The sequence below is a fragment of the Ammodytes marinus genome (genome assembly GCF_949987685.1).
Source record: "Ammodytes marinus genome assembly, chromosome: 6".
In the NCBI taxonomy this organism is placed as follows: domain Eukaryota; kingdom Metazoa; phylum Chordata; class Actinopteri; order Uranoscopiformes; family Ammodytidae; genus Ammodytes; species Ammodytes marinus.
Window position 1 is genome coordinate 27,604,194 of NC_137235.1, and position 20,719 is coordinate 27,624,912.

Sequence of the window (20,719 nt, forward strand, 5' to 3'; positions counted from 1 at the left end):
GTTTAGTGTTTTGCAAATCACTGTGTGTATTGTTTTGCAAAAAGTGTGAGGCTGACTTTGTGCTTATAGGGCCAGTTTCACAGACATGGATTAAGCCTAGTCCTGGACTAAATGGAATTTTGAATGGAGATTGTCCATTGAAAGTACAATTTAGTCCAGAACTAGGCTTAATCCATGTCTGCGAAACCGGCCCATAGTATATAAGTATATAGTATATAGCTTAGTGGTGCACATATGGGCCAATGGTTGCTTCTTGAGTTTAAGGTTTTGATAATTGTGTAATACTTTTGATTTTAGTGTTTGAGCGACCATAAAAAACTGTATCAGATTTTTTAAATGTATTTACAGTATTATCTGTAATTTGTAACCTGTACTAGATACAGTATTCTATGTGTGTTGTTGTTTGCTGGGATAGCAGTGTTATGCAGACTACTGCAGACATGTTTTGTTGTGATTTTCCATGTTGACTGATTTGGGTGTATGGAGAGAAATAAATTATATTTTCCTCAGTCTGCAGCATTGGTCTTGTCAAGTGTTTGTTGAACTTGTTGTATATTTGCACTTTTCTCTGTGTACTTTTTATACATTACTCAAATCACTGAGAAGTAGAATTACTAAAAGTGTTTAAGGTTAGCAACAGTAGTGTGTAACTGGTTCAGACAGAATTAAGTAATATGAAGCATGTGTGTTTCATATGGTGACAAAATATGTTTTTTATAAAATAGTGTATAGTTTTGAAAAGAGTGTTTCATTTTGCAAAGGGTCTGAGGTGTTTTGGTTATTTGGAGATGCAGCAAGGGGAATGCTTAATCACATTATAAAATACTTCAAGCAAGCAGGGTTTTTATTAAATGAATAAAGTAGTTTATTTTTTTTCTCCCCAACAAATATGGGGAGACCATGCACCTACACATTTATACTGATGGGTCAAATGATCATGGGAGTCAGTTGGTATTAGCATACCTGAAATCAGTTGTAAAAAAGGATACAGAATTCAGATCATATTTCAGTCTTCACAGCAGAGATGGTGGCAGTTCTGTGGGCATTAAGATGGGTTGAGGGAAATGCAATCATATGCAGTGATTCAGCAGCAACTTTAACTACAATAAAAGAAACCAAATCCAAGTCCACACCTTATTTGATTGTAGAATGTTTCAGTCTTTGTTCAGAATTCACAAGGCAGGGTAAGAGGTGGGGTTTCCCTGGATTCCGGCACATATGGGTGTGAAAGGGAATGAGGAGGCGGTCCGGTGGCAAAGGAGGATAGAGTGCAAATTAATTTGCAATATGGGGCACCAGAGTACACAGAAAGAATACACAGGTATCTAAAAGAGAAGGAGCAAAAATCTTGGGAGAGGAAAGGAAGGGCGTATGCCTACTTTTCAGTGCATGAAACTATAAGCAAAGACAAGTGCACTTTAGGTGTATAAGAAAATACACCAGTAATCTCAAGACTGAGGCTTGGTCACTGTGGGCTGAGGAGTGGGTTGGCTGGCTCTGATTGGTAAACATCCTGATGGCAAATGTGAGTGTGGAGATAGTGAGACCGTCAAACATGTAGGCCTATACTCCAGTGCAAAGGAGGACTCTTTTCAGGAAACTTGGAGCAGATGGGGAAACAAAGAAATAGGGGTCACAAAACTGGATTATGCTAAATGATTTAGGTCTAAATAACAAACAGTTGGGGGCAGTAATAGGCCATAGCTGCGTCTAGTCTGCCTAACCAAAGAAGAAGAAGAACGCGGAAGGGGCGGGACTTCGGATTAGTTCGTCACTTCTGCAAAACGACGACGCACTTTCCGCTATTTCAACACCGCGCCGCCGGAGAGAGCAGTAGCTGAAAAACCGTCGAGTCTCTACGCCGAAAGTTCTTTGTTCGTGTCCACCGTCAGCTACAAGCGAAAGCCCCGCAATGTCTGATAAGATGAATATGTCGCTGGATGACATTATCAGTTTGAATAAGAAAGGAGGAGGCGGCGGCGGGCGCTCAGGAGGTTCGTCCAGGTCGGGGGGAAGTTCTGGTCGGGCCGGCGGGTCGTCGAGGCCGCCGCGGAGCCGACAGAATAACTTCAACCGCGAGAGAAACAACAGAGCCACGCCGTACACCAGGGTAAGAATGACACAATGGCAATTAAAGTAACGTGGCGGCGGGTGTTTCTCACGAGTGATATCAGTGGCTTATCGCCCGTACTTGCATAAAGGATTTCCCCTGGACTGTCATGGCAGTGTCGGTAATAGTGGTTCGGCTCCGCTAGAAGTCCTGAATTGAACTGAAATACATGTGCTTTGACCTGCCTGATTCTCTTCACGTGCTGGTCACACAGTCGTGGACCGTATTAACAGCAGGCTACTAATAGTCGGCGCCATAAATATATGTCACCATGTGCGACTTGCTTTGATAAAAAAAACTCAAGATGGCTGCTTTCTTTCTAATGATGTCTTTTTGAGGTTTCCTTTTGAATAAGCAGGTGAGGAGGACCAACTTCTCGCCCCCATCGTTGTAACATGTCAATCTTTTAACAATTTAGATTACATTTTCAAAATAAACTTCCAATTTAAATTAGTTAAAAAAAATTAATCTCAAGTTAAAGTGAAGATGTAGTTGCTTCATCAAGACTTCAACTATGCCTTTTTTGGTGGACTTATTCCCAATTTAACAAATGACTTTGTTCTATAAAGTTATTTTAATACTCACACTCCACAATTACCGAACTCTACACACTGGGTTAGTCGGCTAAACATTTACTGGGCTCATGTTTGGAACTATCCTGGTAAGATCATCTTAATTGAAAAATTGTCTGTGTTCATGGTCAAGTAATATTTACCTTATCAGCAGAAGGTCCTTGTTTGTCATCACATGTGGTACCTATCTAACAGTATTGTTTTGTTTGCCCCTCTTCTCAGCCAAGAGAGTTGCCAGACAAATGGCAGCATGACATGTTTGAGGAGCACGCTGGCGGTGGTGGGCGAAGAGGACAGGGTGCTGGGGCAGAGAGAGGTGGAGACAGAAGTGTAGAAAGCAGTGGCAAGCTGCTGGTTTCCAATCTGGACTTTGGTGTCTCAGACTCGGATATCAAGGTAATGTACAGAGCCCAGTTAATCTGCCGTGCTAGCATTAATGTGACGTGAACTATTTGCTCACGTCTTCTCATTCCACCCCCCACAGGAATTGTTTGAAGAGTTTGGGACGTTAAAGAAGGCATCAGTGCACTACGACAGGTCTGGACGCAGTAAAGGAGCGGCAGATGTTCACTTTGAAAACAAAGCCGATGCATCCAAAGCCATGAAGCACTATAACGGCGTCCCACTTGATGGTGAGGGTTCCGCTCTGACGCTACACTCACATTGTTGTGCAGTGGCTCCTTCAGAAGCATTTCAGAAAAGTGCTGCATAAAATAAAACAAAACATTCTCTTTGTTTTGATCTGTAGGCCGTCCCATGAAAGTCCAGCAGGTGACTTCGGATGATGACACACAAAGTAGACAGCCCACACAAAGGTAAGTCGTGTAAACATGTCCATTAACATTGTGTGCAGAAATCAAGGTTCTTACAGATCCTTTAGTCTTCAAAGGCATTGAATTGATTTATTCCAAAAAAGAAGGCATAATTGGTATTAATAATTATAAAATTTGATATGTTTGTGTTGAGTCATTTAAGTGACTTATTATTGTTGGCTATTAAGTTGTGTTTATTGATTTATCATTATTTAAGCAGATCCTCCCCTTTCAGTGGACCCAAAAAAAAGGGGTTTATTTAAAAAACATTTGACTCATGCCCAATTTGGCATTCTTATGGCTGTTTTACACAGGAGGCTTTTTTGTCGCGCCTGGTAATGCATTCTCAATGGAGAATGCATTACCAGGGCAAAGAGGGAGACGTAGCGTTCTGTCATGTGGAGCCACAATCGGGCGCACTCCTTTGGAACTGTCGTTGCCCGTGTGAGCGGTTAGAATAAAAAAAAAAACTGTTCACCTTTTTCCCCACGCGACAGTTGAAAAGTCAGAACTGCGCTCCTCTGCCTGTCATTTCACACTGGGCTTGTGTTGCGTCCATAATGTTGACCAATTAGAACACAACAGATATCGCTTTGCCGGAGGAGACGAGGCAGCGCACTAGGGTTGCCGCGGTAGTAGGTGTTACCGGTGTTACTCGGTGTTGAGGCTCACACCGGTAGGAGCCGCAACACCGGATAGTCTAGGCATATGCCTATTAAAGAAAAATATAGACATAAAAGCCAATTGGTTCAATTTTGCGTGACGGCGGCAGTTCATTCGGCTAAATAAAAAACTAGTATGTCTAAGGCTACTCTAAATTCTAAGTTATAATAAGGCTACTCAGAAAACAATGAAACTGAAAGTGTCTGCTCCGCTCCGTGCAGCGCAGAGCCGCGTCACAGCAGCGGAGTCTCCCGTAGAGAGTTTATAAGACGATGGTGGAGGACTTGGCTTCAAAGCCCAAAGCAAACGTGCCTATTTGGCAATATTTTTGATGAAACCCCAATACTAGGGAACCTGAAAACGTAGGCTAAACTAGGTAGTCTGCAAACTGTTGAAGATTCAGCAACGGGAGGTAACACACACACTCACACACCCGCGCCTACACAGCGGCAGGCTGTCTGTGTGCTGCTGCTCCGTGTCGATGACAGCTTGCGGTGAAAAAATTATAAATTGTAAAGTGTGGGGGGGGGGGAGAGAACATGTTAAGTCCCCAGTGGAAATCACGCCGCAAATATAGGCCTATCCGTGCTAGCTTCACTCAAAACATTTGGAGCTGAAGCCCCTGTAAAATGACGTTGCGTCACCGACACACCTCAAAGTGCACGACAACAGTTATTGACAACACTGACTGTAGAAAGTTCATATGGGTTGGTATGAGTCAAGGATCACACCGAGTTTAAACGAGTGAATTTAACCCAAGCATTCAATAAACTGCGCTCCGATCATGGCTCTGATAGCCTACAGACAGGTAAAAGTGAAGTAGCCCACCAGTCATTCTGATTCGATGAGGCAACACAGTACGGTGGCTCTGGTGGCTCATATTGAACAAATTGCATAATAATTTAACCAAATGATCTACAAACACTAAGCATTTGTTTTGTTCAAGAATAAATTGCACGATCTAATGTTTAAGATCAAAGTAAGCGCCTACAGAGCCGACGGACCGTCTTCTCTTGAAATCTGCAGTGAAGCCTAATAATTATTTTTTTATTTTTTTAAGACCCTGTCTGGTGGTGTTACCGGTAACACCGGTGTTGACGCACGTGTATTACTCGGTATGAAAATGTCCACACCGCGGCAACCCTACAGCGCACTAATGTTAACATGGCAAAGAGAAAGTCCAGCGACGATGCCTGTGCCACTTACAAGTTTTTCTTCTTGTTTTTAGTATTTTTCGAAGCAGACATGCGTCTGAAATGCATACTGCTTTTAGCCCCATTGTCTATATACACTGCCATTGCCTAGCGACCCATCAGCTGACCTGTTCCCTAATTATCGGCATCTGCCATTGAAAAACCCGTACCGGTCGATGTCTAGTAGGAACCTTGAGAAACTAGCTTGATTTTAGGGGGATGAATTATAGGGAGACGATGGATACCAATCTACACCCGGGGCCAATCCGAATAGTCTTTTTTGCATAGGAAATTTCCTTTCCTATCGAGATGAACCGGAAGTACTCGGCGGATAGGCGATTCGAATTCTCAAAATGCTTAGGAAAGGAGCCTCGATTCATCCTTTAACCCTCCTTTAGCATAGGTTACTCCGGACCAACCTATGCGAAAGGAAAGGAGATAGTGGTATCCCATAATCCTTTACGGCGGCAAGATTTAAAGCGACAGGCCACTGCCGGAGTTTACCGACTCTACACGAATACGAACGTGAGGTAAAACAGAAGAGGGGAAAATTTAACTCGGCTAAAACAAAATACCCCCTCCCCCATAAAGATAATAAAGAACTCATAAAAGACCAACATCATAATAGTTATTTTCGTAGCACATAATTTACACCATAATAAAATACCAACTTCACATTTAATGAAGTTACTGGGGGCAGTTCATTTCAACATCAACATAAGTGTAGCCTCTTTTTATTCCACATGTGAATTGGGATATATGGGAGTGATTCTCACTCTGTTGGCGACAACCTGATTAAAATCAATATGAAAAGAACGCATGGATCAAACGAGCGCTTGTTGTAGTCAATTTTCGGAGAATAGGCTATAGTGTAGTTTCACGCTAGTGACTCACGTCAGCAATACTCGCCATCGTGCAATGACGTCGGTTAGGAAAAGTGGAGTCGAATTCATTTGAAACAGTGCAGTCTTTTCCTATGTTCGATAGGAAGCACCTTAGATAGATCCTTTAATAATCCTTTACAGGAAATTACAGTGTCACAAACAGCGTATGGACAGACATAACAAACACACATTCCCTCATAGCTAAAATACTTTAAAAAAAAAAGATAAAAAAACAATAAATACAATAATAAATACTACAAAGTTATTTCATCTCTCCTTAAAGACCTATTATACTACTTTTCTGGTCTTAATTTCTTGTTTTACACTGCTATAGAGCAACCTGACACGAATCACATCACAAAAAACTATGTAGATTTTCGGGAAGCTCTTTCTCTTATTTTGGCGATCCAGCACGTCCTGTCAACACTTGAGTGTGTGTGCTTCGGCAATCTCTGCTCCCTCCGCTTGTGCATCGGCCATCTCCGCTACCCTCCCCCCTCCTGCAAACCCCACTCCGTTGTGATTGGTTACCTTCCTTCCGGAACACTTTCAGTGGCGGGAAGCGCGAGCATGGACCTATAAGGGCGCGAGGCAGACGCGAACAGGGAAGTGACAGCATTACCATACATGGAAACATCCGCGTGGTGACTTCACAAAGTTACATGCGACGTCACAAAGTTACAAAGGGTAGACCGCTTTGAACACGTGACTTCTCGACTGGCTAGAATAGTGTTTAGTGCTCGGCACAGACACCCCAGACGGTCAGCAGGGAATACGTCGAAATGCATGCAAGTCATTATTTGATAATTTAGTATGGTTAAGCATGACTATGAATCATCATAACAACGTTTATAGGTCATAAAAGTCAAAAAGCATCATAGGTCCTCTTTAACCCCGATGACGTTTAGGGGTTAAGGTATAGGAAAGGAGGCTTATAGGTTAGGAGATTGGACTATTCGGATTGGCCCTAAACTTGCTTGATTAGCAGTCTCAATATGTATGTAGCGATGAGCTGAGGTTTATAAACTGTAAACATGGTCTCTGGGTATTTTTTTTTTTTGCAGTTCAAACAGCGGGTTCGACCGCAGCAGGCTGGGAAAGCCAACGTTTGAAAGAAGCGACGCGAATGAAAGGAGCGAAAGAAATGACAGGAGTGAGAGAAGCGACCGGAGTGAGAGGAGACAAGGTGGGGGTGGAGGTGGAGGTGGGGGTTTCAGAGGCCGGGGGAGAGGAAGGGGAAGAGGAAGAGGAAACGGAGACAGACCTCAGCTCTCTGCCGAGGAGCTGGACGCACAGCTGGATGCTTACAATGCCAAGGTTTGTAAGGTTGCATAATGTGTTTACTTCTGTGTTCTTCATATTTTGGCAATACTGAGAACATTGTGATCATTTGATAATCATGTTTTTTTTTTTTTTTGTTTTTTTCAGATGGACACCAGTTAAATGATCTCAGAGAAGATGATGCCCCCCCTTTTTTTAATCTGGTTTATTGAATATGATGGATCAGACCTTCTCAGTTTATTCACTTGTTTTGATGACATTTTACTGTATGGACTGTTATATTCTGTTTTTAATATTTTTCTGTATTTTTGTAGCCATGTTTTTTTGGGTCTTATGTTCTGAGGATTTTTTTTTTCTCCTAAACCACCAGCGCTTGGACATTTTTCCAAATGTATGGACAATTTATTTGAACCTGCAACAGGTTCGTTTTGTTGCTGTTTTTTCCAAATCACGTAAATATGATTATGGTTTGACTTGCTGTTTAATGTAATGTTAAATATGTTAGTTATAGATCTATCAATTGGTACTGTACATTGACAGATGGATAAAGATTTTTGTACATAAATAATTATATTGAATCGTCCTCTTGGTGTTTCTCTGAGAGCTATTGCCATTGCGCTCTTCTGTGACAGTAGCTACGTGAATTGAATTGTGCCATGGTGTTCCTCTGGTAAATGATCTGGTAGTTTTTGATACTAAAACACAATGTGGCATGAGTAGGGAACAGTTTTAGCCCATCATCTACCCAGACGTCCCCCACCGTAAGCTGCTGGTAATACCAGAGCAGGTGGCTGTAGCATTTTCATTCGCTGAGGTGGATTTTGTTTACATAATTTGCATGTTGCATGAGACAAACAAAAGGATTTATACTACAGAATTGTAAACCTTCTGAAAAAGTATTAATTTATGCAATTAATACTTGTTTAAGGCTGCTTTTGCTCAAATTATTGCATAAATGCAACATGGCGGTGATTACCCTGTGGCACTGCTGAGGTGTTATGGACGCCCAGGTTGCATTGATAGCGTCCTTGTGCTCTTCTGTATTGTTGGGTCTAGTGACTCATTTTCCTCTTCACAATACCCCACACACTAAATTAAAACGGAACATGCCTGAAACTTCACTGTCTATTGAATCTAGAATATATATAGAACTTTACGTTTTTAATTTAAATAGCGGAAAACTGATATTCTTATGATGAACCACTAATCCCTTTGTTTGTTACCATAACCTGTCAACCATGTACCCTATAACAGGATCCACGCAGTTGATGCACGAAATGCAATTATTAAAACAAAGCTATATTTGTGTGGGTCCACGCATAGATAGTAAATAATAGGTCCACGTCAAATGCGTGCGCGTGCGACGCACTGGGCGGCGCCTTTCCCTTTCTAATTTACCTATACTTCCATGCTCGCCATACTTGCTCGGGAGCGCAGAGCAGCGGACACATTTTTACTGCAAAGGCACCTGGAATCACTACTGCATATACTATACAGGTATGTTTGCCGTGTTCAATACAACAATTTCTGGAGACAGTCTAACAGGAGCACATCGCTGGAGCAGTTTTAATTTCGCTCCTCTCCTTAAACTCATGATAACTTGTGTGGCTAATGTTAGCTTGGCTGAATTGTTCACAGCTAGCCACTTGTCTCTTTCTCTCTTCAGTCCCACCCTGTATGAGAGGGTCTGCGCCAAGTAAAAGTTGCGCCCCTATTGTTGAGCTTAAACCGTCTTCATCACTCCGGTTCACTTTTCGTAGCGTGCTGCCGCTACCCCTGGCTTGCAGCTGTCAAGACCGGTATGTTGGTTTTGTGAAAGGGTGGCAGTTGTACAGGGGTACTGTTAGCTACTGTTAGCTAGGTCCCACAGTCATTACATGTCAGCTCCCGTTATGTCGCTATTGTAGCCTCGGTTAGCCTCTTAACATCAATCTTGTCTTGACACACGTGTTGGATATAAGACAATTATGTAGCCTTTGCTACAATCTTGTGTAATGAGAGCAGTTTATTCAATCCCACTGATTTCTGAAAGATGTGTTTTGTTGCACATATGTGCCGGCAAAAACTAAGGTTTGACATTTATCATAATCGAAACATATATTTCCTTTGTTTACTGCCTTACTCGATGTTAATCATTTATGTCAGGCTTGCAGGGACTCGATTAGACTGAATAGTGCTGTTGTGATTTGTAATAGATGTATTATTTATTCAGAAGAATCCCAGTTCAGACACAGTTGGTGATGATCAGTTGTGTATTGTAGTCTGCCTGCTTGTCCTGTTGCTGGCTGGGTGGGGTGGGCCTGGCTGGCTGGCTGGCACACAGGGTTCCAAGACAATCATGACGTTTATAATGTTGATGTTTGGCATGACAACACTTGAGGCCTTTCGTGTTACTATTGGACCAACTGCGTGTGTTTTGTTCCCTTTTGAGCCCATTTGAACTGATTGACGAATGTAGAGCAGCCTCATGCTACTGCTGCCATGTACAGGAAGCCTTCCCTGAAGATTGAGCAACTTAATGATTGTAGGCTAATGAGTTTAATGGCAGACGTTATATAATGCCTTCCCTCTGATGATCCCTCATACACCTCTCAGAAACCTGTCATTTTAGTTTTTTGACCATTACTTTATAGTGAAATATGTTGTGAGCTAAAGAGCTCCGCTCTATCTGAACCGCAGCCTTTTAAAACTGTACACCCATAATCTAGACACCAAGACCATTCAGAAATAAAAATTCTGAGACATTTTCAGGAAATCGTGCTTGCCATCTATTAGACACAATTGCACAAACTTTCAATATTGGAGACTGTTTGTTTCCAGACTTTTTGATGTAGCATGATGGTTCAAAATGACGTTAAAATGCATTTTTGTTCTTGAAAAAAAGGGGGGGGTCTGCTCTGATCCTAGAATCGCCCCTGTGATAGAAAAGGAAGACAAATGAAAATTTAGAGCATTTTTTTCAGACCCAGTCCTGCTTAGGCATGTTTAACACTACAGCCTGCTCCTCTGTCGCTACCCTCCCACTCCTGTAATAAAGCTTGGGTTATCTAATGAAACCTGCTTCCATACATTCCTGCTAGAGGGCTGCTAGTACAGGCAGGTCAGAGGACAGACCTGCGATGGGTGATAATAACAGCCTCTCCACGTGTTGACAGGTTTATTGTGTGTGTGTGTGTGTGTGTGTTAGTTATGGAACATCCAGATTCAAAATGCAGCGGTTTCTGTTCCTTCTTAATTCCAAATTTGATTCTGAAAAATAAACTCATAATAATAATAAAGTCCAATTATCAAAATAGTTGTACATAACAATAATATGCACTATATATAAACTGCAGATTAGTTTCCTCAGTTTTACCCCAATTGGCTTGTTTTTTGTAAGAATGATATTAAGTGTACGATTTATTTAAAAAAAAAAAAGAATCAGAAGCTGCAAGCACAACAAAATAGTAATTCATGTATTTTTCATGATGGTTGCTGCTGGATGTTCTGCTGCTGATTGAAAAATCCATTAATCAGCTAATGGCTTCCGCTCCTGCTGAATGTGAAATGTCTCTGGTGCAATGGCTCTCTGCAGGTCTGACACAGTTCTACAACACTGCCATTTGGGCGGGCCATCTGAAAAGCTCCAGTGAAGGATGAGCGTCATTGAAAATGGCCTAAAATAGATTACCTCATTTATTAATTTTTTTTTTACTGCAAATTAATGTTGTGTACAGAAAAAAACTTGTTGTCTTTATTAAATGTATATTATAAAATGTTGCTATAACTATTTACAGTATTATATTTGTAGCACTTTATGTCATTAAGGAAACGAGCAACACTAAAGTTGGTGCAGGAGAATGACGTGCACCTTTTAATGATTCAAACGTCTACACTGCATTGCTGGAGTCTTGAGAAAGGGTTTCAGGGCCTGTTGTGCCTAGTGCTGCAGTTAAGAGGGCCTTACTGTGCATGTCAAGTCTTTTGCCATAAACAAATCTCTTCCTACTATTGTTTCCCATTATGTTTGAGAAGTGGGATTTCAACAGCCTTAACCTCCTTAGCAAGGGATAACCCTGCCATAGGGACATATGAACAAACAAGGCTATATCCTGTCAAAATGAAACTTAAGCGCATTAGCTTAGCATCAATCAGTTTACTTCTAAATTTCCAGGCTCAAATTGTATGTTGTGGTCACCCAGTGCTTCATGTGCCCAGCAGTAATGCTGTGCTTGTACTTCAAATCGTTCCTCACAAAAAGGTGTTGTCATTGCAGAAATGAAGTCAGCCATGTAGCTGTAAAAAAAACACAGAAAAGGAAAGGGATACACTGTGACTGCTTTAAAGGTACATTGTGTAGGATTTATTGTCATTTTTTAGAACAGACTTGGTAGAATATGGAAAATAATATTTCACAGGTATGTTTTAATTTGTGTATAATCCCCTGGGGAAAAAAAGTATAACCTTTTTTAGAGGTTTTAGCAAAAAAGGGACAAACTTAAAGGTGGAGCGGTCGGTCTTAGCCCCCTTTGTTGAAATACATTGTTTACAGAGCCTTGGCTTTTATTGGCAACAGATTTTTCTTCAGTGCACACACACAGTACAGACGGTTAGCGGACCATGAGGAGATATTCATTGATTGTCACAAAGTGATTTTGACCACAAGCGTTCTCCAGAATCGCTGACTTACCCTGTTAAGGCATTACCACTTGAGGCAGTAGTGTATGATGATGCCATATTGAGTAACTATAGCTTCTTGTCCTTGAAGGCCACCGTAGCTCCTGTAAATTCTCCAAAAGCGAAGAGTTCGTTGACATCTAGAATCTCACCACTAGATGAGGCTAAATACTTTTTAAAGGCTATTTGTTGTTCATTGCTGCGATTACTTCATGGAAAGAGCATAAGCAGTGAGAGCCCCTGTTGGCTTGTTCGGCCATTTTTCCCTAAACATCCATGGAAGTTGATATTATCCTACCAAAGGAAACCAGTCCTTTTCCTGTTCTGTAAATAATGTGTGGACTTGTAAATACCCACAGGCCTGCAGGGAGAGGCTCTGTATCATGTGATGCAATATTCCGCCTCATTCATGAGTCTCAGTAGTGACGACGGTATTTCACAGAAGTGTGTTTGGATGAAGATGATGTCATGAGCAGTAGTGTAAAGCTGCCTTATCAGCCAGAGCAGCTACAGCATTCCCACTGGCATTATTGGTTTGGTCATCTGTTTGTCCAACAATTTACAACCTCCTACCTTTAGAGGTAAGAGTCTTGCTTGCCTATGCGCTTTATTTTCCTCCTCTGGTGCCATTGATGGCCCACTGTTTCTCCTCCCGTATTGATTACTGTAACTCCTGTACACATGCTGCAGTCAAGCTGCTCTGTCGTCTACAACACCAAACACAAGTCCTGGGTCTCGTATGACACCAGTCCTTGCATCTCTCCATAGGCTTCCAGTGAAATTCAGAATTCCCTACAAGATTGCATACAAAGCATTACATGCCCTTTCCCCCTGTTTAATTATCGAAGCTCTTTGATTCTCACTCCACTTCTCGCCCACTAAGATCTTCAAATCTTGGTCTTTTATCCGTTCCTTGCTCCAATTACAAAACCAAAGGTGATCGAGCCTTTGCCGTTTTAGCCCAAACTCTGTGGAACCATCTCCCTCATTCTATCAGTTCTGCTGAAACTTTACCACCTTTATACACAATAGGACTGTGTGTTTTGACAATACAGGGTTGACAATGCGATATATTGCAACCTACGAGCAAGGCAATATATTGCGTTATATTAAATAGCCTATTTTTAGAAAAACTCTCTAGTGTCTACTGTCTACACAGTTACTGATACAAATACTTTATTTCTGTGCAATCAGACTGAGAACAGTTGAACCGGTGTTTGTATTTCACAGTTATAGATTCAACTTTATTAATTAGTAAATCATCCTAGTACTACTTCTTGTGAAGTTTAAATAGAGGAATTAACATCTGCCTCAATCAGTGAAAAACTCAAACCTGCATGTAGGTCCAGGGATAAAGGTGTAACTTACTTCCTCCCCTCCCCCCTCCCCCCTCCCCCCCTGTGTGCAGACATGGCTGAGGATGAGGTGACTGCCGAGCAGCTAGCAGCCATCGCAGCAGAGAACGAGCAGCCAGAGCCGGTCAACTACAAGCCACCGGCCCACAAGTCAGTCAAAGAGATCCAGGAGCTGGACAAGGACGATGAGAGCCTACGCAAATACAAGGAAACCCTGCTGGGCAGCGGGGCTGTAGAGGCTGGTAATGCACTGTCTTCATGACTTGTTTTCTACAGAACTGATCATTAGCTGCATGTACATGGACACTTATATTCCGATTTAGAAATGTGTTTTTAAGGACAACCCACATAAAACTGTTTCATATGCAGTACAATTTGTTCAGAGTCAACTAAATAGGTTAAATACAGTGCTGCTTGAAAGTAAGTGAACCCCTTGAGCATTTTGGAATTGTATTCAGTTTTACCATTAATCATACATTTTTATCAATACCAGTATTTTTATATGAAATAACAGCAGTTTAAACAGTTTGTTTATCAATTTAAAAAAATTATTTTCCGGAAATCAATTGTTAAAACAGATAAAACAAATGATTTGCCAACTTTTGTTTGTGCAAAAGTTTGTGAACCCTGAGCTGCATTGCTAAAATCGAGCAGGTATCCATCAGGAATCATAATACTATTTATTTCAAATGGCAATATTGGCCACTATAATCGCAATCGCACAATTTCTCCAAATCGTGCAGCTCTAATTGGGTTCACACCAAATAGATGCCGGTACAACCAATGAAAACGTTAGTCTGGGGGCCTGATGCATGATTATTTATTTACATTAAAGAGGACCTATTATACTACTTTTCTGGTCTTAATTTCTTGTTTTACACTGCTATAGAGCAACCTGACACGAATCACATCACAAAAAACTATGTAGATTTTTGGGAAGCTCTTTCTCTTATTTTGGCGATCCAGCACGTCCTGTCAACACTTGAGTGTGTGTGCTTCGGCAATCTCCGCTCCCTCCGCCTGTGCATCGGCCATCTCCGCTACCCTCCCCCCTCCTGCAAACCCCACTCCGTTGTGATTGGTTACCTTCCTTCCGGAACACTTTCAGTGGCGGGAAGCGCGAGCATGGACCTATAAGGGCGCGAGGCAGACGCGAACAGGGAAGTGACAGCATTACCATACATGGAAACATCCGCGTGGTGACTTCACAAAGTTACATGCGACGTCACAAAGTTACAAAGGGTAGACCGCTTTGAACACGTGACTTCTCGACTGGCTAGAATAGTGTTTAGTGCTCGGCACAGACACCCCAGACGGTCAGCAGGGAATACGTCGAAATGCATGTAAGTCATTATTTGATTGGTTATGGTTAAGCATGACTATGAATCATCATAACAACGTTTATAGGTCATAAAAGTCAAAAAGCATCATAGGTCCTCTTTAAACAAAATAGCAGCTTAATATGTTATTTCTACGAGGTGTATAACATCACTTGGGACTGATTAACTGACTGTTTAATTAAACAAGCTGTACTCTCTCTCTCTCTCTTTCTTTCTCTCTCCCTCTGTCTCTCTCTCTCTCTCTGACCCAGATGCGCTCCCAGGTACTGACATTTTACACTGATTGACTTTACATGAGTTTGTAATCGCTACGTATAGTTGAGTTGGTACTCGTTAAAGCTTGGTGCCCAGCCCTAGTCCAGGCACAGTAGTGTAGTGTAGGTCAAATGTGCTTTGGCAGCGTTGAGAGCCCAAAACGCTATCAATGTGATTTTTAGTTACGTACGTTAAACTGTAGGAAAATAGAATTAAAGCCAGAAAATATGCAGGTTATTGTACGTTTTTTGTGTGTTTTTTGTAAGGCGTTCCTCAGCCTGTGAAACGCCTATAAAAGTATAAGAAAAACAGTGAAAACCCAATCATGTGCTTAGAACTGATGTGCTTTAACTGCAAGATCCCAGCTGTCCGTTATTTACTCATACAACAACTGCAAAGTTGACGTGCCGCCATCATTTAAATCATGTATGTAGATGAAGACAGACCCGCCCTCTACGTTGATTTTTTTCTGCATAGCAAAAAGACTTCCCAATCCTTATTTTTGTGCTGTTTCCTATTCAAAAACTACCCGCCCAGATTTTCTTAATTGTAAAAGAATAAACATTAATTAGCTACAACTACGTCAACGGGTTACCATCTTAACCTTTCACTTTCTACACTTTCTGTTGCTATATTGTTAAACATGGAAGTCATACGTGAATTCACAGTAGCAAAGTTTGCCTCTTCTCTTTCAAGCTGCAATCTGATATGAAAACAATGGATAGTTTGTCGAGTTTTAGGTGAAGTTTGTGAGGTAAAACAGGTCAAGCTTACTTGTGTCATGGAATTTGTTAGTGACATAACATAACTAGGGTTAGAAATAACAGAGAGCAAAGTTTGATGGTATACTTTGATAAGACTTAGAGGTCAGAAGTTTTTGAATATGAACTGAAATGTAGAATGACGGAGGCCTAAGGTGAAATATTGGTTGTCTTTCCAGATGTTCACACCCTGTGAGCTAAATCCGACTGTCGGAGGGAGTGGTGTGTGTTCACTATGCATGCTTTCATAGCACCCTGGGACCTATACTGTATCTTGTGGCTGATGAATAATACTACACAGTCAAAGGTGTTTTAAATAAGGAGCTGTTAAATACACAGTGTCTCAAATTTCACATCTGGGGAAAAGTCCAGTTAAAAAAAGGTGTGTGGTGTCTTGACTGAGCCCTCTTGTCTCTATCACAGATTCCACTGTTCCCAATGTCCAAGTCACCCGGATGTCCCTGATGTGTGAAAGCGCCCCAGAACCGCTGGTCCTGGACCTGACAGGTGAGTCTCTGGTCCAGCTGCTTCATCAAGAAGAAATGGACAACACTCAGTGGTTAACCTGAAGTTTTTCCTTGTAGGTCAAATTCAATAGCGGTCATATGGAGCTCTTGTTGATCCGAACATTTTAAATGAGTCAAATCTACATTTCGAATTCCTACCCTACCACATTCTCAACACAGACTTGCTTTCTATTTGTCCTAGTAACTATACAGTATAAAGGCCTTTGCACACCGGGCGCGACGCGAATGAACGCAACGTAAAAGCGAATGTTTTGAAATGTGAATTTTGTCGCGTCTCACTTTCAGAAGCGACGTCCTAGAAAAATCGAACTCAGTTCGGAAAAATTCAAAAACGCAAATTTGCAGTGCGAAATGACAGCGGTGTGGAAGTTCGTATTGACTCTGTATACGTTCGTTAATTAACGGATTAATCGCACAAATAAAACGCGCCCGGTGTGCAAAGGCCTTTAGTCTCTGTCAAACATTATAGCCTCACCATTGACACCTGCTGACACCTGATGACTCATACACACTTAGTCGGTGTATTAGTTCACTACCAGTAAACGCATAGGGTTTCATACTGTAACTGGGTTTACATCTTAATGTGATGCAATTTTTTTTGAAAGTTCCCAAAAGAAGAAAGGGATATGAGTTAGGTAGTGACTAAACTACACCAGTTCGGCCTGAAGATGGCGGTATAGGCACGTCCGGTACCAAGGCTGTAATTAATATAGCAGATGTTACAAACTGGAAACAAATGGATCCCTTAACAGATTGACACAGTTTGTGTCAATTGAAGGTTTAATATTACAGAAGCGTTGATTCTAAGCACACTCTTCTATCTGTGCCATAAAGTTGAAGAGATCCAGATTTGTCACGGTCTCTATGGTGATCCAGCCCCGCCTCAATTTGTCAGCCAGTATTTTTATTTATTTTTTGTTTATATAACCTTTATTTATCAGGGTTTTAAGTCCCATTGAGATTAAGAATCTCTTCTTCAAGGGAGACCTGACCAAGACAGACGGGCAGCAGCAACTGTTACACATCTCCAGACAACACAGACAAAGGAGGAAATGTATTACATCACAACAAACCCAACAAAAGATGTAGTCTTGGGGCGCTCCGGTGGCGTATTGGATAGAGCCCGTACCATATTGTCTCCGGCCTTCGTTGCAGTGGTCGCGGGTTCGAATCTGACCCGTGGACCTTTACTGCAGGTCATCCCCCCTATCTCTCTGTCTCCCCATCTCAACTTTGTACTACCAAATAAAGCTTTAAAATGCCAAAAAAATTATCTAAAAAAAAAAAAAGTAGTCTGAATAAAAGCATATAACTAAAAGCAGTGACAAGTCAACGTTTCTCTATCAGTAGCTGTCACATCATACATTGTTAATGCATGATTGAACAGCAGTAGTGATGGTGGGGCTTCTTCTTTCTGTGAAAAACCAAGGGAAAATGAAGTGTAACCTTTTGAATGTCTAGTAAAGATATGATGTCATACTTCATAAGGATTATTGACTCTACGTAGTTTGTTTTGGTCCTAAAGTCCCCTCATGGTGACTGTGACCATAATGAACATAACATTGTGCTGTTTTCTCTCTCTGTTTTCTAAACAGGAGACCTGGAAGCCTTTAAGAAGCAGGCCTTTGTTCTGAAGGAGGGAGTCGAATACAAAATAAAGATCAGTTTTAAGGTGAGAGAGCTGCTATACTTCCCACTACAACCAACACACATAGCCATAGTGCTCCTGCACATCTATCAAAGTAAATGATATGATGGAAAACTGCTAACATTTTCCAAACTTTGATATTTGGTTAAATGAAAAGATGTCCCATATTCATTCTGATTTCAAGGACAACTTCAACAATTTTCAAGATTTCTAGGCCGGCATAAAACTAAACTAAACAAACTAATTTGAAAAAACTAACCAAAAATGTTGGGCATTTTTTTTAACAAACTTTGGACCTTTGAATGACACTGTGTTGTCCTTGAAATCCATGTGTGTATATATATATACACATGGATATATATATATATATATATATATATATATATATATATATATATATACATGGTCATTGGCAGTGCTGCCATTTCTATATTTTATACAAGAATAGATATTAATTGAAGTTCTTCTTCTATAAAAAAACTTGTACTACTATGTTATAAAAGAGGGGTAAGTGTTACTGCGTACGTGTGTGTGTGTGTCTGTGTGTGTGTGTGTGTTCTCATTATCAACAAGTGATGTCAGCGCCTGGTGATTGTGAGCCAGGCAGAACTCATGTGTTGTCTTCATCCAGATTTGTGTGTCTCTCCTCAGGTGAACAAGGAGATTGTTTCGGGGCTGAAGTACGTGCAGCAGACATACAGGAAAGGAATAAAGAGTGAGTGAGCATTTTCTGTTTGAACTGATGTCCACAAACACACCAGTTCTGCCTCCAAGCACTCACTGTTTATAAAGTAATTACCTTCATTTTTGGCGATGGACAATTAAATGTGGAGTGACGGTTCAACCATCTGCAAATAACGCAAAAGTCCAACTGAAATGAGATTGATTGATTCAGCAAACACATCTGCTTTTTGTCAACAATGTATGTCCTGTGCTTTCTTTGTAAGGAATGTTTAGGCAGTCAAAAAATGTAAATTATATGTCCAGTGGTTCCCCTACCATTGTCTTCAATGGCACCTCCTGCCCCCTCTGAATTTTTTGCGCGAAATAACAACAGGCGTCATCTATCCACAGTCTCTTTTCATATATATCAGGTGCTATTTTATTAAATAAAAATAAACACTTTTGTTATTTATGTAGGCTAATTAATGTAAACTTAGTGTCTACTACTGCGTTGCTTTGCTGCTCTCTCCTCTGCTCCGTTTTGTGAATTGCGGACGAGGATGCTAATGTTAGCTCTGCTGCCAGACATCTTATCTGGATCCCAATGAATAGACCAGAGGTGTCTGACTTCACAGGGGACAGTGGAAATGCTTTAAAGTAGGCTACTGGAAAAGTTCTCAAAACAGCTTGTGCTAAGCCGACTTTGTAAAAAAAAAAAAAATGCTGTTGTACAAAAAAATTTGAAGAAAAAGAATGTGTGCGAGCATCTTGAACCAGGATTCATTCATTCCTCAAACTCTCCCCGCAATCCCTGTTACCTTGCTGCTGTCCACACTCAAACAGTCCCTAACATCCTCTCTCTCTCTCCCTTTGTGAACAGTTGATAAATCGGACTACATGGTGGGCAGCTACGGGCCTCGTCTGGCTGAGTTTGACTTCCTCACCACGGTGGAGGAGGCTCCCAAAGGCTTGATCACCCGCGGCAACTACGTCATGAAGTCCAAGTTCACCGACGACGACCAGCACGACCACTTGTCCTGGGAGTGGAACCTCAACATCAAGAAAGACTGGAAAGACTGAAGAAAAGAAAAGAAAAGAAAAGAAAAGGGGCCTTTGTGTTCAGGGGCCACGTGCTCCCCATCTCCCCCCAGCCCTGTGTCCACCATCTCTGCCTTTCTTTGCTTTTGAATTTGACGTGCATTTTTTTCTCATGCTCTCATCATGCCTTAGTTCACGCCTCTGTCTTAACACCCTGGCATCCTTCATAACGCTGTCAGCAGCAGCAGTAGCAGTGTCCCATCCATCCATCCATCCATCCATCCATCCATCCATCCATCAATCACCTGCCCAACGTTGCATCCTTCCGCTCACCAACCTGATATCTCCTGTCACTCCACCCCCACACTGACCTGTGTCATGTAGCACCTTCCTTTATTTGATTTTATTACTGACTTTTGCTGCTTGAAGAGATTAAACGCCCCCCCCCGCGCCCACCTCTCCAGAATGGTGTCTTCCTTCTCTCTGTATGAAGTACATGTGGAAAAGCAACTGTACAATCAACTTTTTAGTTTGCCTTTTTTATATATATATATAATTGTATCAATGGTTATGGTTAATGTGACTGTATTCCTATCACTGTTGTGTTCATAGCGGGCCCCCACCACATCCACGTGCGCCCCCCAAACCCCCCTGCTACATCATTCCTTTGCTTGCTGTCTTTTGATATAATTACCAATAACTGCCTTTTGGATAAAACAATTCATTCAGATCTGCCCCCTCCCTTCACCCACTCCCCTCCAAATAGGGACTGTGGCCAAAGTCAACAAAAAAAGTACAAGGGTAAAAAAAAAGACGCCGCCTTATTTATCGACTCATGTCTAAACTTATTAATGTCTTATTTAACATGCCTTTGTGTTCACAGGCAGTGCTTTATATCAGTAGGGCTAATCAAGGGCTTCCTCTCGCTACCAACTCATAACTGTCTGTAGCCCTGTCGTAG

General features: G+C 41.5%; 2 protein-coding genes across 2 annotated transcripts; both read left to right on the forward strand.

The window, feature by feature from the left end:
- The first annotated feature begins 1,814 nt into the window (after positions 1–1,814).
- Positions 1,815–8,093, forward strand: LOC307251666 (THO complex subunit 4-like). Its single transcript, XM_080029050.1, has 6 exons — positions 1,815–2,110; positions 2,905–3,078; positions 3,167–3,314; positions 3,431–3,497; positions 7,299–7,551; positions 7,663–8,093. Exons 1-6 carry the CDS (start codon positions 1,913–1,915, stop codon positions 7,675–7,677), a joined length of 855 nt encoding a protein of 284 aa, XP_079885176.1. The 5' UTR covers positions 1,815–1,912; the 3' UTR covers positions 7,678–8,093.
- An 851-nt stretch (positions 8,094–8,944) lies between these two features.
- Positions 8,945–19,827, forward strand: LOC307251916 (rho GDP-dissociation inhibitor 1-like). The gene is made up of 6 exons (XM_080029370.1): positions 8,945–9,012; positions 13,580–13,768; positions 16,306–16,389; positions 18,005–18,081; positions 18,709–18,772; positions 19,601–19,827. The coding sequence occupies exons 2-6, from the start codon at positions 13,582–13,584 to the stop codon at positions 19,798–19,800; spliced, it is 612 nt and encodes a 203-aa protein (XP_079885496.1). The 5' UTR covers positions 8,945–9,012; positions 13,580–13,581; the 3' UTR covers positions 19,801–19,827.
- The last annotated feature ends 892 nt before the right edge of the window (positions 19,828–20,719 follow it).

What these genes read in the sequence shown, in the direction of transcription:
- LOC307251666 (XM_080029050.1), top strand. Translation starts at nt 1,913, where the DNA reads ATGTCTGATAAGATGAATATGTCGCTGGATGACATTATCAGTTTGAAT. An exon ending in GAGCCACGCCGTACACCAGG is followed by an intron (nt 2,111 to 2,904) that starts GTAAGAATGACA and finishes CCCTCTTCTCAG; the next exon opens with CCAAGAGAGTTGCCAGACAA. An exon ending in AGTAGACAGCCCACACAAAG is followed by an intron (nt 3,498 to 7,298) that starts GTAAGTCGTGTA and finishes TTTTTTTTGCAG; the next exon opens with TTCAAACAGCGGGTTCGACC.
- LOC307251916 (XM_080029370.1), top strand. Translation starts at nt 13,582, where the DNA reads ATGGCTGAGGATGAGGTGACTGCCGAGCAGCTAGCAGCCATCGCAGCA. An exon ending in CAGCGGGGCTGTAGAGGCTG is followed by an intron (nt 13,769 to 16,305) that starts GTAATGCACTGT and finishes TCTCTATCACAG; the next exon opens with ATTCCACTGTTCCCAATGTC. An exon ending in GCTGGTCCTGGACCTGACAG is followed by an intron (nt 16,390 to 18,004) that starts GTGAGTCTCTGG and finishes TTTTCTAAACAG; the next exon opens with GAGACCTGGAAGCCTTTAAG.